The 18,697-nt window shown below is 40.4% G+C and overlaps 1 protein-coding gene across 1 annotated transcript in view; it reads left to right on the forward strand.

Annotated features, from left to right (window-relative positions):
• LOC123668077 (lysosomal alpha-mannosidase-like) overlaps nt 1–18,697 on the forward strand; it is a 51,007-nt gene that overhangs the window by 22,466 nt on the left and 9,844 nt on the right. Inside the window, exons 18-27 of the mRNA XM_045601870.1 lie at nt 157–308; nt 661–782; nt 3,478–3,629; nt 4,269–4,395; nt 5,123–5,250; nt 6,495–6,603; nt 7,631–7,790; nt 15,367–15,467; nt 16,165–16,602; nt 17,820–18,149. Of these exons, the coding sequence (XP_045457826.1) occupies nt 157–308; nt 661–782; nt 3,478–3,629; nt 4,269–4,395; nt 5,123–5,250; nt 6,495–6,603; nt 7,631–7,790; nt 15,367–15,467; nt 16,165–16,602; nt 17,820–18,149 (1,819 nt within the window). The remainder of the gene's footprint in view (nt 1–156; nt 309–660; nt 783–3,477; nt 3,630–4,268; nt 4,396–5,122; nt 5,251–6,494; nt 6,604–7,630; nt 7,791–15,366; nt 15,468–16,164; nt 16,603–17,819; nt 18,150–18,697) is intronic.

An 18,697-nucleotide genomic window follows, 5' to 3' on the forward strand; every position in this document is an offset into this window, starting at 1 on the left:
AATCTTTTTTAGGAAGGTTACCAAAAATTACTTTATTAAAAATAAAAAATAAAATGTGTCCGTTTTGAAAAAAAAATTTCACAACCATAATTTCATATCACTAAACGAAAAATATTGTTCCAAAAAGACTTTTAGTATTAACTCATCATTTCTAAGGTTACCGATAAAGTCACTTACCACACCATACGAGGACCGTTGGTGAAGGAGATCAGACAAAGGTTCAGTGACTGGATCACGCAGATCATCAGATTGTATCGAGGAGAGGAATTCGTTGAAGTTGAATGGATCATTGGACCAGTACCGATTGGGTAAAAAATTGGTGTCTTATCTATAATTCTATACGAGATAATATTTATTTATTTATTTACTTATTTCTTTATTATACACCACAAATACATTAAAAGCAAAGGCTTTTATGGCTAGTTAATCATTTCTTCCAGACAACACCATAAGTGTAGTACACCTAGTGTTATTACAAAGAAAGATACCATTGTTTGTTAGTATGTAATGGCTGAACTCAAAAACTATTAGACTACTTTTAAAAACTCCTAGAATTGAGCAGAAGAAGAACCTATTCAGGATTTTTCTGCAAAATTGTTAACAGATTTAATTTTCGAAAACTGCACTTAAAACATTACTTCTATATTTCATTTTATTCAGAAACGACTTAGGAAAAGAAGTGGTGACCATCTTCAGTACTAACATCAGCAACAATGGCGTATTCTACACCGACTCCAATGGCAGACAAATGATGAAGAGAACTTGCTGGAACCTGACCACTAGTGAGTTTATCCCTTATACATGTGTAGGTTATCTACTATTCTACATTTTTATATAGTGATAAGCTGGTTTTAATTATATTACCATAATATTAAAAATTGACAACTCAAAATAAAAAGTAATAATTGTGTTTGCTAGCAAACGAAAAAAAACTACTTTAATTACGTCGACAAGTAATACAACATAATTAGGTGAAAATAGAATTATATATCTATAATAATATATATAAAAGCGAAAGGTCACTCACTCATCACGAAATCTCCGAAACTATAACACCTACAAACTTGAAATTTGGCAAGTAGGCTCCTTATAGAGCGTAGACATCCGCTAAGAACGGATTTTATGAAACTCGACCCCTAAGGGGGTAAAACGGGGGTTGCAAGTTTGTATGAAAGTCCTATGTTTTTGAAGTAAGAGACCTGAAATTTTAAATGTATGCTCTATAGATGATGAGAAGACGTTCAAATAATGTATCTTTAGAAATCAACCCCTTTTTGGGGTTAAAACGGGGGATGGTAGGTTGACTCCCTGATCACGAAATCTCCGAAACTATAACACCTACAAACTTGAAATTTGGCAGGAAGGCTCCTTATAGGGCGTAAACATCCGCTAAGAACGAATTTTACGAAACTCGACCCCTAAGGGGGTAAAACGGGGGTTGGAAGTTTGTATGAAAGTCCTATGTTTTTGAAGTAAGAAACCTGAAATTTAAAATGTATACTCTATAGATGATGAAAAGGCGTCCAAATAATGTATCTTTAGAATCAACCCCTTTTTGGGGTTAAAACGGGGGTAGGTAGGTTGAGTTACTGATCACGAAATCTCCGAAACTATAACACCTACAAACTTGAAATTTGGCAGGAAGGCTCCTTATAAGGCGTAAACCTTTGCTAAGAACGGATTTTACGAAACTCGACCCCTAAGGGGATAAAACGGGGGTTGGAAGTTTGTATGAAAGTCCTATGTTTTTGAAGTAAGAGACCTGAAATTTAAAATGTATACTCTATAGATGATGAAAAGGCGTCCAAATAATGTATCTTTAGAATCAACCCCTTTTTGGGGTTAAAAGGGGGGTAGGTAGGTTGACTCACTGATTACGAAATCTCCGAAACTATAACACCTACAAACTTGAAATTTGGCAAGAAGGCTCCTTATAAGGCGTAAACATCCGTTAAGAACGGATTTTACGAAACTCGACCCCTAAGGGGGTAAAACGGGGGTTGGAAGTTTGTATGAAAGTCCTATGTTTTTGAAGTAAGAGACCTGAAATTTAAAATGTATACTCTATAGATGATGAAAAGGCGTCCAAATAATGTATCTTTAGAATCAACCCCTTTTTGGGGTTAAAACGGGGGATGGTAGGTTGACTCACTGATCACGAAATCTCCGAAATTATAACACCTACAAACTTGAAATTTGGCAGGAAAGCTCCTTATAGGGCGTAAACATCCGCTAAGAACGGATTTTACGAAACTCGATCCCTAAGGGGGTAAAACGGGGGTTGGAAGTTTGTATGAAAGTCCTATGTTTTTGAAGTAAGAGACCTGAAATTTAAAATGCATGCTCTATAGATGATGAAAAGGCGTCCAAATAATGTATCTTTAGAAATCAACCCCTTTTTGGGGTTAAAACGGGGGTAGGTAGGTTGACTCACTGATCACGAAATCTCCGAAACAATAACAGCTACAAACTTGAAATTTGGCAGGAAGGCTCCTTATAGGGCGCAGAGATCCGCTAAGAACGGATTTTGCGAAACTCGACCCCTAAGGGGGTAAAACGATGGTTGTAAGTTTGTATGAAAGTCCTATGTTTTAGAAGTAAAAGACTTGAAATTTAAAATGTATGCTCTATACATAGCGAGAAGGTGTCCAAATAATGCACCGTAATCTATATATATAATAGAGAAAGGTCGCTGACTCACTCATCACGAGAACTTAATAACCGCTGGATGGTCCATCCATCCAGGATGGACAAAGATGAAATTTGGCAGGGAGGTAGATTATAGTTAGTAGACGTCCACTAAGAACGGATTTTACAATATTCCACCGCTAAGGGGGTTTACTTGGGATCGATAGTTTGTATGAAACATATACAGCAGCTATAGGTTCGTCGATAGGTTATTTATACTGCAGCCTGAAAATAAAACTAAGAATGTGGTGTATAGAGAGGTTTTATAAAAACAACTATTAAATTATACTAAATTGTGCCTTTTAAAAAGTTACTCAGAGTAATAAGCATTTCAAGTGATTGAAATAAAAAAAAAATGCGTTAAACATCTTAATAGTAATGCATATCTTCATAACCACGCGGATGTAGTCGCGGGCAACAGTTAGTGTATTATAAAACAATGCCCCCAAAAGTGTATGTGATCGATTTCCTCAAAATCTACTGAACGGATTTTCATGCGATTTCACCAATGGAGAGAGGGCTTGGAGAAAGGTTTACGGAACGGCTAAGCCGATTTCGATAATAGTTTCACTGGAAGTTTGCCGGGAAAACTTTGTGACGCACTGATTTCTACGCGGGCGAAGCCGCGGGCACAGCTAGTATATATATATGTACGGTGGAATTGAGTAACCGCTTCCTTTTTTGAAGTCGGTCGGTTGGAAAAATTGCACAACGTAACGATTATTTAAACTTTACACGTTTGACAGTTCGCAAGACAAGATAATACATACATGTAATTATTTAAATCAGGCCACCCACAAAAGAAACCGCTACCAGCTTGTCAATACCCAGTGACTTCAAGAATTTGCTTGCAAAGCTTGAACAGCAGCGCGGGTCTGTGCGTGCTGACAGACAGGGCGCAGGCGGCTACTTCTTATAACGATGGAGAAATAGAACTAATGGTATGAATATTTATGTTATCTTGGAGAAAGAAAGATTTTGAAGGGGCAATATTTGATGATTATGTATCCTCCTCATTTTCAATTAAAACTAGATTTACGCGTTCAGACAAACAAAGAAACAAACTCTTCAGCCTAATAATATTAGATAAATGTCTGATAAAATAAGTTATGTAGTGCCTTTCGTTTAAGACATTGCATCGCATCGCATTCAGCCCTCAGAAGGATTGGGTCTGAATCCACCACGCTGCTCCACTGCGGGTTGGCGGTTAAGACATGAGCGATGCGAAAATATAGAAAATATAGTCTAAAATCTAGATTTAAAACTTGGTTGGATATGTTCTCTTCTACTCCTGCAATGTCCTATAGACGAAATAGATTTTTTTCGGTAAATACTTCTATTATGAGACTTATATTTCAAATAGGGGAGCAGTTGGACTTTTTCTGAATTGTAAGATGGCGAATCTCTTTCCTTGCCATGTTTTTATTCACATCTGAGATTTTGAAAACAAATTAGCTCATAATGTAATGTCCATTTTGCTATCTCATTTATAATGCGCTTATAAGCAATAGCTTATGAACGCATTTGATTCTATAGAATTACAATAAAAAAATAATGATCATGAAACAAATTATGATTAGGTGCACAGAAGACTACTAACAGATGATGGTTTTGGTCTGGAAGAGTCTCTGAACGAAGAAGCGTTTGGAGTAGGGCTGGTTGTGAGAGGAAAGCACAGAATATTCTTTGGCAATTATAAACAAGATGGTAAGTTGGAAATGTATTTAAAAAGGGTGATTTATTTTCATTTTAAACTAAAATATTGTGGCTGTATTCCTATAGAAATACTACGTGCCAATTTGTTAAGATGAAGTAATTAAAGCTTCCAAGCAAAAGTTCTTTGTATACCTTTATCCCACCTCGTTTCAATGACCAGATTTTTATGTATTCTGCAAAGATGTCAATGTTATGAGCATATAATAGTTTTGAAAATATGTAACTCTATGGCAAATAGACGGACAGAAAGTTAAATCCCATTAATAGTGCTGGCAATTGAACCAAAGGCCTCTTTCCCCATGTAGAAGAAGGATCAGAGCTTAATCCACCACGCTGCTGCAATGCGGGTTGGCGGATATATTCCCTGCCATGAGTAACGATTGCTTTCAGGTTTACATAATAACAACTGGGTCCGATAGCTTAAAGTGCTCTTCGAAACATTGTGAGGAGACCCACGAGGACTAACAACCAGAACGAAATAAAAAATTTTATATATATTTATAACACAAATATGCACTCTGAGCGGGAATCGAACCCGCGACAGTTCGTGTTTAGGCCCCGCCGACACGGCAATGGCACCATTACACCAGAGCGGTCGGTTATATCAAGCTTAATAGTATCGAAATTAGAATTTGATGAAAATTCTAGGTCGATAAATTTTTTAATTTATTATCTTAACATTGAATTTTTGAGAACGTTTTAAACTTCCTGTTCATAGTCGAGGACTTATCATTTTTCGAGCGAGCAGCACAACTAGCAAGGAAATGGAACTTGGAGCCCTGGCTTTTCATGACTCCAGGGGAAAAGATAACGAGAAGAAAGTGGCAGAATGTGAGAAATAAGAGAGTAAGCTATTATTTTATTTACAAGTAGCTGTGCTGACGACTTCGTCCGCATGAAATCAAAAAAAAAGTTATTGTTCAGTTTGAAGAGCTATAATAAATTTCTAAAATAAATGTAGCCCAAGCTACTCCTTATTACATCAGCTATCGGGCAGTGAAAATCCTGTCAAAATCGGTCCAGCTACCAAAATAATATTGTAGCATATATTTTTAATAGCACAGTTATGCATTAGCATTGCTATTTACTTTTTCTAGGCGACTGATTTAATTCTTTGGAATACCCTCGTATCGTATTACGTCGCGGTTCACCTTAGGGGGTAGTTGTGTCGCGACGCGCTGGGTTTGCTGTATATAAGCCTCAGGGCGAGTGTTTGCTTTCTTTTTGGGTTGGATTCTCTCGCCGCCTTAAGATCTGGGTGCAATTTATTGTGGGTGAGTCATTATAGTTTCTTATGGTATAAGCTTTGCATTAATGAAAGTTGATTTTGTGAGTTTTTGAAAAAGAAGATTAAGATTCTGTAGGATTTTTTTTACTCTCTCTCTTGTAGTCTCGTGTTAGGAATTGTGGGTGACTCTCTGGCCCAACAAACATTTTTTTTAACACGTAGCAATATATACCGTTTATACATCCATATACATTTAATAAAAAACGGTTATTTTAATATTACAAACAGACACTCCAACTTTATTTGTATAGATATAATTGTGTTTCTTCGCAAACTAAAAAAAAACTGACTTCAATTACATCGACAAGTAATACAACGTAAGTAGACGACAAAAATTAACAAACGCAACAGTCGTCACTACGATTTTCGAGGGTTTCCCTCGATTTCGCTGGGATTCCATCATCAGACCCTGGTTTCCTTATCATGTTGTCATACTTGGGATATCTACTTTCCAACAAAGAAAGAATTATCAAAATCGGTTCACAAACGACGAAGTTATCCCCTAATATATATATATATATATGGTCGGTATGGTCGGTCGAATTGAGTAACCTCCTGCTTTTTTGAAGTCGGTTAAAAAGACGAGAGTATTCCCTGCTGTGCCCTTCCGCATGAATAGCACGTTATCATCACATCTAAATTATAATTAATTGTTTTTAAACTCCCCTATTCTTAAAAAATATAAATAAATCATAACATTACGAAATTTGATCATCATTAGAAATACACACGAAGAAAAGAGGCCTATGCCCAGTAATGTGATGTTACTGAATAAAAAGGAATATTAATCCCATTTTTTTAGTACACGGCTCTCCGGCTCCACGGACTACCTCGTCACGTCCACATCTTGACATTGGAACCTTGGAAAGCTGGCTCCATTCTCCTAAGATTGGAAAACACTTTGGAGAAGAGTCATGGTGATGTTTTGATATATTTTTTACCTGTGTCACTTCGTACTTAATCTAAGGAAGGTTGAGTATTTTATCTACAACGATCTACGTAAGATTGCCGATGGAGGCTGGATGAGGATTGCGGAGAAACGGGATGTCTGGCATGAACTTGGAGAGACCTATGTCCAGCAGTGGGCTACGATAGGCTGAAAAGAGATAGAGAGAGTATTTTATACTCACTAAAAGGAATTATTAGGAATGCTGTGTGGTTACGGCATCAAAGCCACCCCTTCTCTGCCCGTGGGTGTCGTAAGAAGCGACTAAGGGACAACACAGTTCCACTACTACCTTGGAACTTAAAAAACCGACCGATGGCGGGATAACCATCCAACTGCTAGCTTTGAAATACACAGGCCGAAGACGCCCGTCTTCAGCAGCGTCTTCGGTGCGACAAAGCCAGCCCTGCGGTCACCAACCCCGTGGTGACTATGGACAAAACACATGAGTTCACGCCATTTTTGGCGTGAACTTGTGGAGGCCTATGTCCAGTAGTGGACTGCGAAAGGCTGCTGTGATGAAAAGGAATTAAAAGAAGCCGGAGATAAAGGAAATAAAGTATTTTCGTAAGACTGAAGTAAACAGGTCTTTCGTAAAGAAGTCTTTTCGATTTTATCTCTCCTACTTCTTGAGCTGCAATGTTGACACTGTAACTGTACTGTGTGTAAACGGGATAGATACTGGCTAGTAACAAACTTTTATTTTGAATTTGTAAATTCATTCCATCATTCAGAGAGGGTTTTTAGTAATGCATAATTAGTACAACACGAAATAATGAACTTATCATTTAAGAAGCTGAACATTCATAGTATTTTTCTCATCGCTTTTATTAATAAGGTATTTACCACGGTTATTGCTGTCTACATGGCATCGATATTGTCTCCGAAATATCGGGAGTTTACAAAATGACAATCACGGAAAGTCCCGTATAAGCAAAATCGTTGATAGTAACTGCGAACGGTTAAAATTCTAATAAACATTAATGTTCCAGGTTCTCCAAATTTAGATGCAGAACAACTTGATCAAGTAAACAGTCACATAACGGTGGATATCCGCAAGATATTCCTGTACCAGATTAAAGATATAAAGGAGACTACACTCGCTGGTAACCAGTGGCTGCAAGATGCCAGACAAATGGATTGGAGTACTAGGTATAGTCCGCTAGGCGATGGCATTGCTTTGCTTTGGTGTATTTATGTACATTTGTATAGTATGGATACGTATTTAGGGCAAAAAAGTTAGATTATATTATTTATGGTAATTATGGTAATTTTTTAATCAGCCACAGTTGTATTTTTTTTAATAACTGCGCTTACCTTTTGCTGCTTTCTTTTCTTTGTTTTAAAGTAGGCATGTATTTAATGCGCTTGTATTCAAAGTAGCAGTCAACTGATATATATACAGACTCAGGGCAGGATCTGAACCTACAACCATATTCAATGTAACACAATATATTCAAATTATTCAAATGTATTGTTACGTGTTAGGGTTCGAAGGATTTGGAGAGAAAGACCTGCTGACTCTTTTCAAGACTATTCACTAGCACTAGGTCCAATACAAAGCACTAGGTTCAAACACTAAGCACTAAGTTCAAACACTAAGCACTCACGATGTCCTCAGTCGTAGCCAATGTCGTAGGTTTCGCTGGTATCACTCTTGATCACTAGTTTTCACTTTGAAGTCGCCTCGAAGATTGCTCAAACTGAACTCAACTCGCTCGCCTCGCTGCGGCTATTTATATCGGCCGAGACGAGGCCCAGACCATTCTGGAAAGTTCGCGCATGTACCCGGTTTTCGAGACTATACTTCTATATAGTTCCACAGTTGTTCCTCTAACGCCATCTAGTATTGAGTAGAGAGTTTCATGCGGTCTCTGTCTTTGCGTGGATTCAATGGTTGCCGCTAGATGGCGCTAGTTTCTTTGTGTGTCCTTAACACTACTCCCCTCTTAGAGATGCTCGTCCCGAGCATCGTTGTTACTGCCATGGTAACGCGCCAGAAGGTCTATGTGTACCACTTTGAATGTCCCTCTTGGTTGCTTTTGAATCCTGTAAGTCACATCATTCAGTCGGGTAACCACTTTGTATGGACCGTCCCACTTGGTCTGCAACTTTGGCGATTTCCCTTTCTGGCGGGTTGGGTTATGCAGCCACACCAGTGACTCTTCCTTGAAGCCGCTCGTGTTCGATTTCCGGTCGTATCTGGTTTTCATGTTCTCGCTTGAATGTAACCCATTTTCCCGAACCAAGGCGTGTATATAGCTCATTTTTTCCCTTAAATCGCTGACATAGTCTTGTACGGTATTTGGTCCCTCCAGTGCCCCTCCAGTCAATAGGTCTACTGGTATTCGTAATTCTCTACCGTAATTGACATACGCTGGGGTAGCTTTTATGCTCTCATGCTCGGCGGTTCGGTACGACAGAAGGAAGAGTGGTATATACTTGTCCCAATCTTTTTGTTTGTCGTCTACCAATTTCGCCAAATGCCTCTCAAGGGTCTGGTTAAATCTCTCAACCATTCCATCAGACTGTGGATGGTACGCAGTGGTCCTCGTCTTATGCATGCCCAAAATTCTGCACACTTCCTGGAATACTTGCGATTCGAAGTTCCTGCCCTGATCGAAATGGATTTCTAGAGGCACGCCAAAGCGACATATCACTTCTTCGACTAACTTAGAAGCGACTGTTGTAGCTTCTTGGTTTGGTATGGCGAACGCTTCGGACCATTTGGTGAAGTAGTCCATTACGACCATAAAATACTTGTTTCCCGATTCCGTTACAGGAAATGGCCCCGCTACGTCAACTGCAATTCGTTCCCATGGTGCACCGACGTTATACAACCGCAGATTCCTACGGATCCTGGTCTGTGGTCCTTTTACAGCAGCGCAAGTAGTACATTTGCGGCACCAATCCTGTACATCATCTCGACAATGTAACCAGTAAAATCGTTCTCGCACTTTTATTAACGTCCTCTTGACACCTAGATGACCTCCTGATACGCCATCATCTATTTCACGGAGAACATCTGGTAGCCTCGTTCTTGGGACAATTATCTGAAGGTGGAACTCTCTGCTGTTAGTCTTCTCCCATTTGCGGTAGAGTATTCCGTTTTGAAGTATCAGACTGTCCCATTGAGCCCAGTACGCCTTAGTGACAGCGCCAGTGGGTGCAACCTCACTCCAGATTGGTTTTACATCACCCCGTTTCTTTCACGTGAGGATGTGCCGAAGGTCGTCATCTCTTTCTTGAGCTTCCCTCATAGCATCATTCTCCCAGACACCCAAAGGACTTGTTCTTGTTAGCTTTAATGCTACTTCATTAAATTCCTGTTTAACACAATGTTTGCAGTCTTCCGAACACGGCCTTCGTGAGAGTGCGTCGGCATTCCCATGCAATTTTCCGCTGCGGTGTTCCGCCTTGAAGTCGTACTCCTGAAGCTGCTCAATCCATCGAGCTACTTGACCTTCCGGGTTCTTGAATTGCAGTAGCCACTTCAAGGCTGCGTGATCAGTTCGCAGTAAAAACTGTCTGCCGATGAGATATTTGTTGAAATGTTGTAGCGTCTTTACAACAGCCAAGAGTTCTCTTCTTGTCACACAGTATTTTCTCTCTGGCTTGGATAAAGATTTGCTAAAATATGCAATAACAACTTCTCTTTCACCCTGTTTTTGAGATAACACCCCTCCAATGGCCGCGTTGCTTGCATCCGTGTCGACTATAAACCGACCTTCGGTTTGTGGATATCCCAGAATTGGTGTTTCACACAAATGTTTTTTCAGTTTCTGAAAAGAATCTTCACAAGTCCCATCCCAACTAAATTGTCGTTTATCTTCTGTCAGCCGATGTAATGGCTTGGCTATCTCTAAAAATCCCTTAAAAAAACGCCTGTAGTATGAGCATAGACCGAGGAATGCCCGCACTTCGGTTTTGTCCTTAGGGGTAGGCCATTTTTGGACTGCTTCCAGTTTCTCCGGGTCTGTCTGGATTCCATCACTGGAGATAACATGGCCGAGATAACTGACCTTATTCCTGAATAACCGATACTTTTTCGGGTTCAACTTTAATTTGGCCCCCTCTATTTTAGCGAAAACTCGCTCCAAGTTTTGCAAATGGTCCTCGAAGTCACGGCCGACAATGATGACGTCATCTAAGTAGACTAAGCAAGCCTCTCCAACTAAGCCTGCCAGTACACACTCCATGAGTCGCTCGAATGTGGCAGGTGCGTTGCACAACCCAAAAGGCATGACTTTAAATTGCCATAAACCTTTACCGGTTGAGAAAGCTGTCTTCTCCTTGTCTTTTGGATGAATTTCCACCTGCCAGTATCCAGATTTTAGATCTAGGGTTGAGAACCATTTCATGCCACTCAAGGTATCCAAAGTGTCGTCGATTCGAGGTAACGGGTAACTGTCCTTCTTCGAGACATCATTGAGACGCCTATAGTCCACACAAAATCTCGTGCTACCATCTTTCTTTTTCACTAATACAACAGGTGAGCACCACGGACTTGCAGACGGTTCAATAATCTTATTCCTTCTCATGTCCTCCAAAAGGCCTTCAACTTCTTTTTCCTTTGCGATTGGTATCCGTCTTGCTCGTTGACGAATTGGTCTCTCGCTTCCGGTATCTATCCTGTGCTGGACCACTGAGGTTCTTCCAAGGTCCCCTTCGTGACTGGAGAAGATGTTCGCGTAGCGCTGTAAAAACTTCTTGGCTTTCATGCTCTGCGAATAAGTAAGATTACTCTTGAAGTCATCGAGTAGCTCAGTCACTAAACCGTAGTTGTTGCTCTTTGGCAAGTCTGCGCCTGTCATCGAACTACACTTTTTCATCCAGACGACTTCTTCGCACTTTTCAATAACGTCACCTTTGTTCAAGCAGATCTCGCGATCATCAAGGTTCAAAACCTTGACCACAGCGTTACTGCTTCCACTAACAAGGGTTCTCGCCGTCATCAGTTTTTGCGCCGATGTCTTGGTAGGTGTGTCTTCAATCAACACGCATCTGTTTGACTTTTTCTTTCCAGCCGGCGGTAGTTTCACCAACACCCGAGCTTCCGCTCTTCCAGGTATAATGACTTTCTTTACACATGCGACTTTCCCGCAAGCACCTCCAAGAATGAAGATTTCTTCTTCACCACACTTGAAAACTCCAAGATGCAATCATCCATAATCTCAGCTACGACAACGTTATGAGAGTATGGGGACCTCCCTACATACATCGTAACTGACATTTCTCCCAGGACGGGTATTGGCTGACCGGAGGCCGTAAGAAGCCGACAGTTAATTCTCCTCTTGTGTTTTGTTTGCGGCTTTTACCAGCTTTGGGTTCACTATTGTTCTAGAGGCGCCTGTGTCTAGAGTCATTTTGCAATCCGTCCCGTTAATAGTCCCCTGAATCGCAAGACTATTCCCGCTGCATGCCTGGGAGATAACAGTTATTGGGGCTTCCTCCGCGTCAGCCAGTACTCGCCCCTTAGTCCCGGCTTTTATTCGTTTCCCTGCTCCCGGGCAGGGGACAAAGCCCCTTGTTTCTTTAGCTCCTCTATTTGTTCCTCGATCCTTTTCATCCTTGCTATCTGGGTCTCCTTCTGCGGGCAGTTGACCTGAAGATGGCCCCTTTCGCCGCACTTGTAGCACATGACTCCATAGCTTTTCTTCGTAGGAGCCTTGACCTCCTTGACTTCCTCAGAGACCTCGCGGATCTTATGGGTCTGCCGTATGTCATGGCGAACAGCCTTGACCTCCAAAGCATGCGCCAATGCTTCTTTTAACGAGGTATGGTGTCGAAGCCTCACTGCAGCTCTGACCTCCAGGTCTTTGATTCCGTCGACAAATGCTTGAACAATATTCGTGTCTACCATCTTGGTGTCGACTCCTGGGTGTGCCTTCCTGACGAGTTACTCAATTTCCAACGCCCATTGTTGTAGTCCTTCTCCTGAGCGTTGGACTCTGTCACGCAGTTGGGCACGGAACACGTGCTCCAGTTGTCGCTCCCCGTATCGGGATTCAAGTGCTTCCATCAAGCCTTGGAACCCGTTTCCTGTATGTGGCAGTGCTTCCAGAACCGACAAAGCTTGCCCTCTAAGCGCAACAGTGAGAGCGGTCAGGCATTGCTCTTTCGTCCATCTGTTGGCAGTAGCCACAGTCTGGAATTGTTGACGATAAGCGTTCCACGGAGTAGTGCCGTCGTACGGAGGCACTTTCACTCTCGGTCCTTGCGCCACTCCGGTACTCCCACTAGACATCACGACTCCCGTGGTTTCAAGGCGCACTACTTTCTTCTGTAGTTCAGTGAGGCCGGTTTTCACATTTTCAACATCCAATCCTAACCCGGTAACTCGTTCTTCCACTACGTCGACATCTTTTCGAAGCTTAGTCACCGCGTCGCTAACGTCTTTTATAGCCCAAAGCGTTTTTTCTTGGAGCTCTTTTTGTTGCTCTTGTGATTCTTGCAATTTGAAACTTGTTTGCTCTTGTAATTCTTGCAATTTGAAACTTGTTTGCTGTTGTAATTCTTGCTATTTGAAACTTGTTTGCTCTTGCGATTCTTGCAAAGCACTACGAATTTCAGCCCTTTGCTGCTCTTGTGATTCTTGCAAAGCACAACGAATTTCAGCTCTTTGCTGCTCTTGTGATTCTTGCAATTTGAAACTTGTTTGTTCAATTAATTTAATTAAACTTCCTAATTGAAGAGCCACTTGAGGGTCTGTAGAAGCTACGGTGTCGCTGGTGTGGTGTGGTCGGGGCCTGAGTCTGAGTGGGCGGGGCCTGACTCTGAATGGGCGGTGCCTGAGCCCGAGTGGGCGGGGCCTGAGCCCGAGTGCGGGCGGGGCCTGGTGGGCGTGGTCAGTGGGCGGGGCATGATAGGCGGGGTCAGTGGGCGGGGCTTGGTCCACGGTGGGCGGAGCTTGGTCCCCAGTAGGTGTGGCCTCCGCAGCTCGTTGCGCCCTTGTCCTGACGGCCTTGACGTCCTTAAAGTCTTCTCTCGGAGTCAATGGCATCTCCAAATCCCACTTCTGACACCAGTTGTTACGTGTTAGGGTTCGAAGGATTTGGAGAGAAAGACCTGCTGACTCTTTTCAAGATTATTCACTAGCACTAGGTTCAACACAAAGCACTAGGTTCAAACACTAAGCACTAAATTCAAACACTAAGCACTCACGATATCCTCAGTCGTAGCCAATGTCGTAGGTTTCGCTGGTATCACTCTTGATCACTAGTTTTCACTTTGTAGTCGCCTCGAAGATTGCTCAAACTGAACTCAACTCGCTCGCCTCGCTGCGGCTATTTATATCGGCCGAGACGAGGCCCAGACCATTCTGGAAAGTTCGCGCATGTACCCGGTTTTCGACACTATACTTCTATATAGTTCCACAGTTGTTCCTCTAACGCCATCTAGTATTGAGTAGAGAGTTTCATGCGGTCTCTGTCTTTGCGTGGATTCAATGGTTGCCGCTAGATGGCGCTAGTTTCTTTGTGTGTCCTTAACAGTATTTTTGATCGTCACCCAAGTCTGTGATATTCAGATATACCGTAACAAATACCTACAATCTACATATATTTAAAGTTGTAACTGTAGGCCTCTAATTTACTCCTTTTAGCTATTGCGTTCTTAAAATTTCGAAAAGAATCGAAAAATTCGAAAGTCATTGTCTGTCATCAGACAGTGTGGTTTATCTAAATGTAAAGGAAGTAACGTACTAAATCTCAAAGTAATTAATTGCCTGCAATTATTTTAATTTATATATATATAGATCCCCTGGTAGTTAATGTGTCCTAAAAGCGATATCCCGAAGGACGTTACAAAACAAAAACTTTGGGATATACCAATAGTTCATAATACTCATATAAGTTTGACGCAAAATCTTACAAGTGACAAAAACCGTGCCAGGCTTCTAGCTGTGTCAAATAAAGAGTCAGGTCACTAGTTATACGCAATGTCGTCAAAAAATCTTGGGACACTTTTAGACAAAGAGAGTTTTAGAATTGCTCTCGGTCTCCGGTTGGGAGCTCCACTGTGCTTTGAACACAGATGTCCGTACGGAAAAGAGGTCGATTCTTTCGGACTACACGGCCTTTCCTGTAACAAGAGTTTAGGTAGGTTTTCCCGCCACGGTTTCCTAAACGATACCATAAGAGCTCTTGCCACCATCGACGTTCCTGCTCTTATCGAGCCTACTGGAGTTAGTCGCAATGATGGCAAGAGACCTGATGGATTGACGTTTGTTCCCTGGGAAAGGGGACGGGCGCTTTTGTGGGACGCAACCTGCATCGACACACTCCATCTCATGTCAGGGAAACAGCCTTAAAAGCGGGAGCCGCAGCGGAAAAAGCTGAAACGACTAAACGGCACAAATATTCGTCACTTATTCCAAATTACATCTTTGTGCCGTTTGCAGTCGCAACACTTGGACCTTGGAGTAGCAGTGCTAAAAATTTTTTAAATGAGATAACACCTCGCCTTATTGCCTCCACTGGTGACAAGAGGGCTGGTGCATTTTTTGCCCAGAGAATTGGCATAGCGATTCAACGGGGAAATGCTGCCAGCATTCTTGGCACAATTCCACGCGGACATGATTTATACCAAAACTATCTGTAAATGTTTAGTTCTTAAGTTGTGAATTGTAAATATGTATAATATTTTCTATAAATAAAATACAGTTATTAAAAAAATAAAAAAATAAAAATATTATATATTCTAATTATAAATATGTAACATCGTGTAGGTATGTGTACTCTGGAGGAGATGACGGTATTCTACCAGAGGACAACCCTGATTATAATGAAGAGCTAAAATTTAGTAAACAAACGGAAATGAAAGATTCTGGTAAGAGAAGTAACTTCAAAAGCTTTTTTAGTCTGTTTATATTTGATCGCTGATCCCAAAAAAAAAAAAAAAAATTATAAGACGTTTCTACTTAAAGATCGTAACCGTAATAAAAGAAAGAAGAATTTTGGCAAAACATATTCAAATATTTTGTTTTTGTATGAATTTATTTTTTCAAAACCTTTTCCGTCCTCCTTTTTTTGTAAAGAACAAAAAAATAGAAACATCCAATCGCGCGGTATGCATACATACGTTTTCAGTGACAACTCCTTATTTATATTATTTGTTTTATGTTATTATATTGATGCCGCGTTGGCGCAACGGTTACAGCCATGGATTGTACCTATTGCGTTGGCGGTTGCGGGTTCGATCCCCGCACATGACAAACATTTGTATTAGCCATACAGGTGTTTTCCGTGGTCTGGGTGTTTGTGCAGTCCTTGTGGGTCTCCCCACCGTGCCTCGGAGAGCACGTTAGCCGTCGGTCCCGGTTGTTATCATGTACACGTGATAGCGATCGTTACTCGTAGTAGGGAATATATCCGCCAACCCGCATTGGAGCAGCGTGGTGGATTAAGCTCTGATTCTTCTCCTACATGGAAAAAGAGGCCTATTAGGCCTAGTAATGGGATATTACAGGCTGAAGCGTATTACAGAATATGAATTTCTTTACAACAATATGTTTAATTTATTACAGAAAATTACTCAGAAGAAACGTATTCAAGAAAGAAAACGCCGAATCGAAGAAAAGCTGGTAGAAGTCAATATAAAATACCACAAAGAGACAATGATAGAAGAAAGAGATCAATAAATTCCACTGAATTTAATGAAAACAACATTACAATAAATGCTTTTTTAAATAATTCTGAAAACAAAAGTATTTCATTCAAAGATAAAACATCACCTAATGTAATTATTAATAAAACAAGAAATTACAAAAAAGGGAATCCGATAAAACTATTAACAACCAAAACACCAATACTGGGTTTCCTAACTTCAGAAATGCCAGAGAAGACTAATGATGGCAGTCAAGAAAGGGACGATTTTTCTTCTGAAGACGATATAAGAAAGAAAAAGGGGACAATGAAAAAGATGCGATTTAGGAATAAGGATTACAAACGTGATGATATTTCAAGTAAGTAAATTATATCGCTAATTAGCTTTCTGGCAACATTTACACCTGATTACACTTCTTTGGCAGATCCATTTTCTCACGTTAAAATATAATCTATGTTACTTTGTGATAACGTAGCATTCGACTGGTGAAAGAAATTTCAAAATGAAGCAGCTCGTAAGTTTCTTTATCATCATTCCAGCCTATTGCAGTACACTGCTGGACATAGGCCTCCACAAGTTCGCGCCAAAAATGTGTGAACTCATGTGTGTTGCCTATAGTCACCACGCTGGGCAGGCGGGTTGGTGACCGCAGGGCTGGCTTTGTCGCACCGAAGACGCTGCTGCCCGTCTTGAAGGCTGGTCGCCTGTGTGTTTCAAAGCCAACGGTTAGATGGTTATCCCGCCATCGGTCGGCTTCTTAAGTTCCATGGTGGTAGTGGAACCTTGTTATCCCTTAGTCGCCTCTTACGACACACACGGGAAGAGAGGGGGTGGCTATAAGAACACTAGTAGCCACACAGCTTGTAAATTTATCCATTGAAAAAAAAAGGGTATGAGCTCAGATGTTAAGCAAGTATAATTTATCTTGATTTTCGAATATATCTTAGAATTTCTTTGACCATTAGTGTTTTTAGTCTTAATTTGTGCTAAAACAGTCTTTGATTATATTACTGATAGGAATTTCTATCATAAAAAGTAGTACACGCCTACAATAATTCACCGCGATTCCCATACAAATTATCTATATAAATAAATAAAATTGGAGTGTCTGTTTGCAATAATAAAATAATCGCTTTTTACTAAATGCATATGGATGTATACACAGTACATATACCAATACGAAATTTTTTAAAATTTTTGTCTGTTCGTTTGTTCCGGCTAATCTCTGAAACAGCTGGACCGTTTTTGACGGGACTTTCACTAGCAGATAGCTGATGTAGTAAAGAGTAGCTTAGGCTACTTTTATTTTAGAAATATTTTTATTTTGTAACTCTGTGAGCTGAACAAGATTTTTTTTAATACCACGCGGATGAAGTCGCGGGCACAGCTAGTTATAATACTAAATTTTTAAAAATATTTATGATAAAAACTATAACCTATACCAGGTTACAGAAAAAATAAAATAAGGCCAAAACAATTAGGCTTATCTAATCTTTATGAGAAATAAAAATCTTTAAAAACTGGTCCAGGAAAAAGCAGACAGTAAATTTACGAATATATTGAAACATTTTGCAGATAGTCGAGAAACAGACGATGGTGTCACAAAATCTATTTATGATATGTATTATCGAATCAAGGCAAAACCAAATAAACGCTATCTGCGATATTTACAAGATACTAAAGAGGCACATAATGAGAGAATCAATGATGACTCTTTTGAATTCACTACTAGAAGAAATAGGAGAAGTAAGAAAAGAATTGCAGATGAAAGTCCATTTTTTGTTGAAAATAGGAGATATTCATATAACAAAAAAGTAGAGGATAGAAGAATGGATTATTGTGACTCTTGTGAAGAAAGACGTGATGGTAACAGAAGAAGGCGTAACAATGGTTTTTATTCTAAAGGTAAGGCAATTTAAACATGTTAAATCAAGTTGTGGTAATAAGTCTTTTATTGGAATAAGGGACAATAGGAAGTACCTTTCTTGAAATGGAGCGGCCCGACTGAAGTAACGTAATCTTACAGACAACACAGCTAAACAATACTGAGGAGTGGTGTTGTGTTTCTGTGGTGAGTAAGGTTATCAGAGCTCCTGGGAAAGTCGGGAGTAGAGTCGGCAACGCGCTTACTTAACTTAGTCTTGCGAGTGTTCGTAGTTTCTTCCTATATTCTCATACATCAGACGGACGATACACGTGTCCTATCGCTTTAAAAAATGTTTTTGTCTCGGGACGCCGACAGAAGTAATAACTTAAACTAATCTAACGCTGTGGGTTAGAGTAGGGGAGCCTGCCTACCGCTGCCGTATGCGTGAGAGAAAGGGAAGCCAGACTGGCACCGTAACGCGTTAGGTAACGAAGCGGTTTACCCTCCCATAAGAAGTTATAACTTTTAAAGTTTAAGTTACAGAACTACTAATGCGAAATTTGACGCATTAATTATATAAATAAAT

The sequence above is a fragment of the Melitaea cinxia genome, chromosome 30 (genome assembly GCF_905220565.1).
Source record: "Melitaea cinxia chromosome 30, ilMelCinx1.1, whole genome shotgun sequence".
In the NCBI taxonomy this organism is placed as follows: domain Eukaryota; kingdom Metazoa; phylum Arthropoda; class Insecta; order Lepidoptera; family Nymphalidae; genus Melitaea; species Melitaea cinxia.